Consider the following 10330-nt stretch of genomic DNA (forward strand, 5'->3'; position numbering starts at 1 on the left):
GGCATTTTTTCTTGACGTCCAGACCTGTAGATGTCAGGTCACTGTCACCCTATACGTCTGATAACTTATAGATTGGCCAACAGAGTCGTGCGAGCTTTCTGAAAGTTCACAGCGAAATGACAGTGAAAGGGCTGTGCAGCGCAACTTAACTCTTTTGGTTCATCGTAACATCTTGCTGGCCAGTGCATAGCATCTATTATGAGTCAATTAGAGCTGCTTTGCAGCGCTAGTTATCTCCTTAGGGGTCGAGGGGAGGTTCACACATTAAACAGACATCTATATGGCTGTATAATGTATACAGTGTAAAGAGTTATACTTACCATCTAGTCACTTGTCCGGGGCTCTTCTTGTGTAGCCCTGACTCTAGCGGTGATGCAACTAGGGGTGGAGCTAAATACGAAGAGGCTTAGACTAGTGACGAGATGGTAAGAATCACTCTCTTCACTGTATACATTATACAGCCTTAAAATGGCTGTATAATGTATACACCCACTACCCCTCCAAGGAGTTAACTAGCGCTGGAAATGTTTGAAAGCTTAGAAAGCCACAAAGCTCAGATTGAATCCACGTTTGATTGCGCTGCTTGCTCAACTCTAGCCAATTTAATCTTTATGGGTATGACAAGAGCTTTAGTGCTGGGTGTTAAAGAGGCCACCAAAAAATCCCACTGCCTCGACATGGACATTAAAGGGGTACTTCCCCCCTAGACATCTTATCCCCTACACAAAGGTTAGGGAATAAGGTGTCTGATCGCAGGGGTCCCACCACTGGGGACCCCCGCAATCTCCCTTCTGCACCCGGCATTCCTTTAGATCATCAGTTGCAGTGCTGGAGGCTCGTGACGTCACGGCTGTGCCCCCTCAATGCATGTCTATGGGAGCGGGTGTGACTGCGCAAGCAGGGTGCGGCCGTGACGTCACTAGCCTCTGCCTTGCATCGCCAGTCATCTGGCATGGAGCGAAGTTTGCTCCGTGCACTGAATGCCTGGGGTGTCGCAGCCGAGGGGGTCGTCAGACCTCTTATCCCCTTATTTGGTTGTGATGAATGTTTTTTGGATCTTTTTGGATTAGTGTTTTGGCTTCACCCAAGAAAAGTCAAGATCAGAGGTGTCTAGCACCTATACTGTGGACAATGATTTTTCCTACAGATCTTTCCATCAACCACGTCCTATGATCTATAGCTTGATGATTACTGTACAACTTTTCTTGAGATAGATGTTCTCAGCGTAACATCATTTTGCTCATGGTGGACAATGGACAACTGAATTCTAGTGATAAAAGGTAGAAAGATCTGGTACCTCCACTATTGGAGACAAGGCATCTTCACTATTGGAGACAAGGCATCTTCACTATTGGAGACAAGGCATCTACACGATCGGAGACAAGGCATCTCCACTACCGGAGACAAGGCATCCTCCACTATTGGAGACAAGGCATCCTCCACTATTGGAGACAAGGCATTCTCTACTACCGGAGACAAGGCATCCTCCACTATTGGTGACAAGGCATCCTCCACTAGACAAGGCATCCTCCACTATTGGAGACAAGGCATCCTCCACTACCGGAGACAAGGCATCCTCCACTATTGGAGACAAGGCATCCTCCACTATTGGAGACAAGGCATCCTCCACTATTGGAGACAAGGCATCCTCCACTATTGGAGACAAGGCATCTCCACTACCGGAGACAAGGCATCCTCCACTATTGGAGACAAGGCATCCTCCACTATTGGAGACAAGGCATTCTCTACTACCGGAGACAAGGCATCCTCCACTATTGGTGACAAGGCATCCTCCACTAGACAAGGCATCCTCCACTATTGGAGACAAGGCATCCTCCACTACCGGAGACAAGGCATCCTCCACTATCGGAGACAAAGTATCTTCACTATCGGAGAAAAGGCATCCTCCACTATCTGAGACAAAGCATCTTCACTATCGGAGACAAGGTATCTCCACTATCTGAGACAAAGCATCTTCACTATCGGAGACAAGGCATCCTCCACTGTTGGAGACAAGGCATCCTCCACTATTGGAGACAAGGCATCTCCACTACCGGAGACGAGGCATCCTCCACTATCGGAGACAAGGCATCCTCCACTATCGGAGACAAGGCATCCTCCACTATTGGAGACAAGGCATCCTCCACTATCGGAGACAAGGCATCTCCACTATCAGAGATATGGTGTTTCATATCCATAACACATGGCATATCCACTATTGGTGACATGGCATTTCCACTATTGGAGACAAGGCACCCTTCATTATTGGTGACAAGGCATCCTCCACTACTGGTGACAAGGCATCCTCCATTACTGGTGACAAGGCATCCTCCACTACTGGTGACAAGGCATCCTCCACTATTGGTGACAAGGCATCCTCCACTATTGGTGACAAGGTATCCTCCACTATTGGTGACAAGGCATCCTCCCCTATTGGTGACAAGGCATCCTCCACTACTGGTGACAAGGCATCCTCCACTATTGGTGACAAGGTATCCTCCACTATTGGTGACAAGGCATCTTCCACTATCGGAGGCAAGGCATCCTCCACTATCGGAGACAAGGCATCCTCCACTATCGGAGACAAGGCATCCTCCACTATCGGAGACAAGGCATCCTCCACTATCGGAGACAAGGCATCCTCCACTATCGGAGACAAGGCATCCTCCACTATTGGAGACAAGGCATCTCCACTATCGAAGACAAGGCATCTCCACTATCGGAGACAAGGTATCTCCACTATCGGAGACAAGGATCCTCCACTATCGGAGACAAGGCATCCTCCACTATCAGAGACAAGGCATCCTCCACTATTGTAGACAAGGCATCCTCCACTATTGTAGACAAGGCATCTCCACTATAGGTGACATAGCATTTCCACAATTGTAGATATGGTATCCCCTACTATTGGAGACATGACATTCTTTACTATTTGTAAAGTGACATCCTCCACTATTGGAGGAGTAACAAACTCCATTACTGGAAGTATAACATCCTCTTGGAGATGTGGCATTCTCCAATGTTGGAAACATTACACGCTCCTCTCTTAGAGATGTAGCACCCTTCAGTGGAGATACAACATACTGACTTAATGGAGATCTGTCACCCTGAACTTATGTGTCATGTTACACTACTGTCTATGCGGCATCCTCCATCATGGCAGGTCAACTTTGAATGCAGACAGTGCCAGTTGGACTTTTTTTTTTTTTTTTTTTTTTTTTTGTGTATCCTTTAATTTGGTAATCCCTTTTCTATATGACAACTCCTTCAACAATGACCACATGGGCAAATTATGTAGCACCCAATTACATTGAAGTGGCATAAAGTATGTGGTCTGTACTTAGAAGGCGCCTGATTTTATATGCTCCAATTGGGTGTATGAACAGAGATTGTCCAAAAAGTTCTGCTATTATAACAAGGAAAATGTCTTCTTATCACAAATGTTTACTTACCGCAAATTCTCTTTCTTTCCCCCCCAGACACGTGAAGAATGGCAGTACGTCTTCCTGATAGCAGCTTTAGTCCATTATGGTGGAGTTATCTTCTATGGTCTTTTTGCCTCTGGTGAGAAGCAGCCATGGGCAGATCCTGAGCAGACCAGTGATGAGAAGTGTGGCTTCATCCATGAGGATGAACTAGCCGAAGAAACCGGGGACATTAGCCAAAACTACATCAACTACAATAACACAAAGTCCTACGGCGCCACCACGCAGGTGAACAGCAGCTGGCCCAGCGGTTGGGAAAAGAAAGAAGAATTTGTACAAGAAGGACAGGAATCATATCATGATGCGAGTTACACCTCTTAACAATTCCAGCCGTAGATAGTTATTTTTCATAGTGTCTGTGATATAAAAAAAAATAATTCATTGTGGTGTTTGCACAAAGTGTTGGTCTGGATCATGTATAGCACTCACGCATATCGAGAGCAGATCGTGCTGTGACCATGAGGAGTAACAAGTTGTACGAGTTGACTGATAACTGGAAGCCTCCATTGAAATCATCTGGATTTGAGTTTACCGGGACCACGGCTACCAATGTGATCACTAACCCTATAGATGCAGTATCTCCTTTAGTCATTCAAAGCACAGTTAGACATAGCACATCCGAAACTTTGACCAAGTCCATCGCATCTTAAGATGGAACGACCAGCCATAAACACTCATTGAGTTGACCCATGGAAGATGCCAAACTCATGCCATGTCAACACGGCTTTATCGAAGGGTTACACTGAGCCTCTACAAGGCCGATGGGAACCTACGAATAGTAGACATTTCTCCCTACAAAACTTTTTCGAGCAAATAGACGTTTCGATCGACGGGTACGTCGACGACCAACAGCCAACACGCCAAGTTCATCTTGAGTTTGCTAAAGTTTAATGACTCAGGAAAAGTCATTGTTTGGAAGACATCCAGACTGTCCGTGGGTTACCAGCTGCTCGGGACCATATCGCTTGATACATTTTGTATAGTTTCTTCTTAATTATTTTTTGTCATAACGATGGAACAATTGATAGAGAAGATCGACATTATATCAGGGTGAGATGTACTGTAGAACTAAACACAAAATGTGAATATTTTCCTCCTATATATTTACATAGGTATTTTTGGCATATAAACAATAGGTAACGCCACCTTCCTAACAGAGTAGATAGAATGAATCCCATTTATCTAGAGACCCACTTTATGGTGGGTAATAAAATATATATTAATCCTGGGGTTAAATAAGGGAATTTTACATCTATACGTACATATATACATATTATAAAAGAGTTGACTATAGAGAAGATTTTATGGTGGGGTGTGAGATCTATATCAAAACGTTGATGTAGTTGAGGACTGATAGACCAGCAGAGTTGCACCTTAAGTCTTTACGTACTATTATTGTTAGTGCTAACTTTTTTGGGGGGCCTTGAGAGGCCTTTCTTTCAATCACTCCTGTAAATTTTGGGAACTTTTTAATTTTTAACAGTTGCCAGAAACAGATGGAAATAATAGCTCTCTTGATCCGTCTCAAGTCTGGATTTGCCAAAAATTCACCATAGTTTTTATGGAGGAGGAGGAGGAGGGGGAATTGAATGCCTCAAAACCTCAGGCACCATCTATAATATGGTGGAAAGACTGTAGAACAGTGGTCTTAAACTCTGGTCCACCAAATGTGGCAAAACTTCAACTTTGGAGTGCAGTTTGAGGCCACTACCGTAGAATAAGGGGTATTGATCAAAGATGGTCCAAAGGGGACAACTAAAAGTACACGGGGAGTTTAGCTATATACTTCGTACTCCTCATACTCTTCACTCCTCTAGGGTTTTCTCATGGTTTCTTTGTAAATGGACCATGAAGAAGGTAGGCTTTTCTCAATTTTTTCGACCCATAGCCTAGACAACTCCTCGCATGACCTGATTATGGAACTTTCTGTCCTTCTACAGCTGAAGAGCCACCGGTTGAGGTTGAGAAGTCTAAAGGTGCCCACATGTCTTAGACTGAAGTCAACCAAACCTGCCCGAACATGACTGTCTGCAGTCTATGGTGGCCTTCTGGCGTGTTGGGTTTTTACCGACCCACCCTCTTGTTTTGGGAGAGATAATCCACCACCAGAGCTGTCTGTCTGCAGCTTACCCCTCCCCGTAGACAAACTGTTCATGCGTCACGCCCCCTCCATTCATGTCTTGACTAGTACATAGACATGAAAACTTGGTGCCGGCCCAGAGATTGTGTGTGTTTGTGGGGGGGGGGGGTCCGAGCGGCCGGCCCCCCCGGGATCAGACATCTTATCCCTGATCATTTGGGTAGGGGATAAGAAGTCTAGTGGCGGAGAACCCCTTTAAGGAGTCTAAGGACTTGTTCCTACCAATGGACCACATGGTCCACAAGTCATCAATGCACCAACCACTGGCTCTTATTGCCAAAGACTAGAGAATACATTACATTACTCTAATGAGAAACCCAATTACCAGGTTGCCAAATATTTAACTTTTTGACCCAAAATACCAAAATGTGCATCCTTATATTATCAATATTCCGGTGAACCCACAGTGCACTTTCATCCTCGCCATACTTATTTAAAAGCCATAATAGATCAATACATTCTAAAAAAAAAAAAAAATCCTACAGCTGCAACCTGATTGGTTGTTATAGATAACCCCTCCCCCTTTTTTGTCTAAATCCAATTTTAAAATTAGGGCATTAAGACATTTTTTCGGGTCCCCATATTTCACACATTCTGAGATTTCATGAGGCCCAAGGGTCCTGTAGACGAAGCCTTTTCTCGAATGTTGCCCTTAGCCCTTTAAATCAAGAAGAAGCCAAAAAAATTTAGCAATCTTCCTTAAACAGAAACAGCTTTAGAGACACATATAAACATTTTTAATTGTATTTTATTTAATTATTTTAATTCAACCTCTAATATTTTTATGTTAAAAAGTGTCAATATGAGTAATGTTGCTACCAATCTACCGGACCATCACCGGGATTTCCAGAATTAAATGCTCCTCCCCCATCCAGTTTAGAAGGTAGTTCGTTACTTATCTATTGAGATTGATGTCACGAGTTTAATTTTATCATATAATTAATTTTTTTTATTTAATTTAAGCTGGGTTCACGCTAGCGTCGGGGCTCCATTCCGGGCCTACGCCTCAGATTTCATTTGGTGCGAGAAATCAATGGACGCCAATGGATCTTAATGGATCGGGAGAGATCCCATAGACTTCAGTGGGATCTGTCCGTTGGGGGGAAGGGGGTGTAAGACAATTCCAATTCCGAATAGTACCTGTTAGGACATATTGGGTTCACGCATGGGGGTCTTACATTTTTCTCTCTCTCTCTGTAGGACCCAGCATGTCTGTGTATTACACTGGTAGCCTATTGACTTCATTGAGCGTCATGCAATGCTTTTTTTATCCAGTGGTGGCGCTGCAGATATATTGATCATCTACTTCTAGATTCTCCATCAGATTACAGCTGAGCGCTAGGGGTCCTAACAGTCGGACAGCTTCAGATCATCTTATTTTAGAGCAGTATTTCCCAACCCGGTGCCTCTAGCTGTTGCAAAACTACAACTCCCAGCATGCTCGGACAGCCAACAGCCGGGCATGCTGGGAGTTGTAGTTTTGCAACAGCTGGAGGCGCACCGGTTGGGAAACACTGATCTCTGTGTTCGATGGCTTCTCGACTCTATGTAGACTCTGGATGTCAGAGGAGAGAAGGGTCAGGCAAGTGTCCCCCTGCAGAATACATGTACTTGTGTATATGGTGATGGGGAGTGCATGCTGGGAGTTGTAGTTTTGCAATGGCTCAAGGCCCACCGGTTGGGAAACACTGATCTATGTGTTCAATAGCTTCTCGACTCTATGTAGACTCTGGATGTCAGAGGAGAGAAGGGTCAGGCAAGTGTCCCCCTGCAGAATACATGTACTTGTGTATACGGTGATGGGGAGTGCATGCTGGTTGGTTGTAGTTTTGCAATGGCTCAAGGACCACCGGTTGGGAAACACTGATCTATGTGTTCAATAGCTTCTCCACTCTATGTAGACTCTGGATGTCAGAGGAGAGAAGGGTCGGGCATGTGTCCCCCTGCAGAATACATGTGCTAGTGTATACGGGGATGGGGAGTGAATGCTGGGAGTTGTAGTTTTTTGCAACAGCTGGAGGCACACTGGTTAGGAAACACTGCTTTAGATTTTGCAGTTTGACTTGTCCTAGGCCTGGCCGGGAGCCTAATAAGGTCCTAGGGTGAAGCTATGGGGCTCCTGTACAAAGTCGTCAGTTATCCGGGCATGCTGGGAGTTGTAGTTGTGCAACAGCTGGAGGCACACTGGTTGGGAAACACTACTTTAGATTCTGCAGTTTGTCTTGTCCTAGGCCTTGCCGGAAGCACAATAAGGTCCCTTTTAACTAAAAAGGTTCTTAAAAAGTCAACCACCCAAAAATCCCCTATATAACCAAATCCAATAACTTCAATAAACAAATATACCAACCATATTGAGTTTCGTAAAAATTTATTTGCAACATTTTTTTAATTGACACCAAGCAATAACTTCCACAATAACTGCAGCGTTAAAACCAGTTATTAAAAAAAATAAAACATTTTAAAAAATAAACGCCTAGAGCTGGTGCTTGAGACCAAACGGTAACGCAACCCATCCTCGCCATGTGAGACGTTTTATTATGACGACGCTTCTCTTCCACCACCAAAAAAAAAAAAAAACATCCGACGCCGCTATATGTGTGTTAGTGAGCCCTTTCTTAGTCCGTCTGTTGTACCGTGTTTGTAATTGGAGGCCCCTCCCCCCCCCCCCTCGCGCTATTGCAATATCGGCCTTGAAATATTCCAAGGGCAAAAAAATAAAAAAATGCAAAAATATTCAAGGCCTTTGAAGATCTCCGACAAAAAAAAAACAACGTAAACCTATTTTTATTTTTTATTTGTCTTTGCTTTGTGCCTAAAAGTGCTGTGAAATGTGACCATAGCTTTCGCTGTGTTAATGAAAAAAATAAAAGGTGGACAGTGTCACTTTTGTTGGTGCAAAAAGTGTTAATAAAATGCTATATTTATCTTTTTGTAAAAAAAAAAAAAAATTGGTGGTCTTTTGTTCTTCTCTTTTGATTTTACTGGGGCCGAATATGTTAAAATTCACAGAAAAGGACATTTTATTTGGAATTATTGGTGGCGGAATGTGTCCTAGAAGGTTAGAAATGTCTTCAAAGGTTTTCTTTAGGTGGGATCTGTTCCCTTCTTCGGACACAAGTATGAGACCCCCCGACCCAAGTAGAATATACCACTGTGTGAATGCAGACCAGGACCTGACCGGTGGATCACTGACTATATGGGGCTCAACCAAACTTCATTATTAGATGACAATTGGGACCTGTAAAAGGAGACCAGGAAAGGAAACAATGGTGCTCACTATCCAAAATACCATCATCATCCAAGATCACCATTTACCCCTATGGTTACCATGATCACTAGCAATCTTCTCCACTACCACCACCCATGTTCACCCCCCATGATCTTCCCCAATGTTTACCATGACCTACACGATCACCATCATCACTATCGGTGGTGACCATTTAGTATGATATTATCTCAGCAGCTTCAAGACTCCTCCCTCTCATCTAACAGGAAGTTGTGTAGTCCTCTTATTGTTAGTGTGGTATTGTCTCAGCAGCTCCCCGACTTCTCCCACTCTCCTGACAGGAAGCTGTGTAGTCCTCTCATTGTTTGTGTGATGTTGTCTCATGAACTCCAAGCTCATTTCTCTGTTCTAACAGAAAGTTGTGTAGTCCTTTCACTGTCAGTGTGGTGTTGTCTCAGAAGCTCTCTGGCCCCTTCCTCTCTTCTGAAAGGAAGTTGTGTAGTCCTCTCATTGTTAGGGTGGAATTGTCTCAGCAGCTCTCTGGCCCCTCCCACTCTCCTGACAGGAAGCTGTGTAGTGCTCTCACTGTCAGTGGGGTGTTGCCTCAGTAGCTCTCTGGCCCCTCCCACTCTCCTGACAGAAAGTTGTGTAGTCCTCTCATTGTCGGTGTGGTGTTGTCTCATGAACTCCAGGCTCCTTTCTCTCTCCTGACAGAAAGTTGTGTAGTCCTCTCACTGTCAGTGGGGTGTTGTCTCAGCAGCTCTCTTGCCCCTCCCTCTTTCCTTACAGGAAGTTGTGTAGTCATCTCATTGTTAGTGTGGTATTGTCTCAGCAGCTCCCCGACTCCTCCCACTCTTCTGACAGGAAGCTGTGTAGTCCTCTCATTGTTGGTTTGATGTTGTCTCATGAACTCCAGGCTCCTTTCTCTGTTCTAACAGAAAGTTGTGTAGTCCTCTCACTGTCAGTGTGGTGTTGTCTCAGCAGCTCTCTGGCCCCTCCCTCTTTCCTGACAGGAAGTTGTGTAGTCCTCTCATTGTCAGTGTGGCGTTGTCTCAGCAGCTCTTCAACACCTCCTTCTTTCCTGACAGGAAATTGTGTAGTCATCTTATTGTCAGTGTGGTGTTGTCTGAGCAGCTCTCCAGCTCCTCCCTTTCTACCGAAACAACAAATCATCCTCTGCTGTCTCAGGAGGCATGGCTGCATCTTGGCGCTGAGCTCTAGCTCCACCTCCTGAGTGATGTCATCACCTGTGACTAACCCCTACAGTTCCATCACTATGTCTCTGTCATACACACATATAACTTTATTGGAACATTTAGGGAGAGTTAAGTGTGGTTACAGCAGCTGCCTTGTGCTGAACAATGTCTCAGGCAGAGGAGCAGACAGGGAATGTATACAGCAGTTTTTCATTCTTGCTGTATAAAGAGATGTTCTGCAGCAGCTCTGGTTGGAGAACTGGCAGGAGTGCTGTATGGAGGG

General features: G+C 44.6%; 1 protein-coding gene across 1 annotated transcript in view; it reads left to right on the forward strand.

Annotated features, from left to right (window-relative positions):
- The window catches only part of SLC17A6 (solute carrier family 17 member 6), a 56255-nt gene extending 47729 nt beyond the window's left edge, over window positions 1-8526 (forward strand). Inside the window, exon 12 of the mRNA XM_056527806.1 lies at window positions 3480-8526. Coding sequence (XP_056383781.1) covers window positions 3480-3806 — 327 coding nt within the window. The 3' untranslated portion in view covers window positions 3807-8526. The remainder of the gene's footprint in view (window positions 1-3479) is intronic.
- The last annotated feature ends 1804 nt before the right edge of the window (window positions 8527-10330 follow it).

The sequence above is a fragment of the Hyla sarda genome, chromosome 6, assembly GCF_029499605.1.
Source record: "Hyla sarda isolate aHylSar1 chromosome 6, aHylSar1.hap1, whole genome shotgun sequence".
In the NCBI taxonomy this organism is placed as follows: domain Eukaryota; kingdom Metazoa; phylum Chordata; class Amphibia; order Anura; family Hylidae; genus Hyla; species Hyla sarda.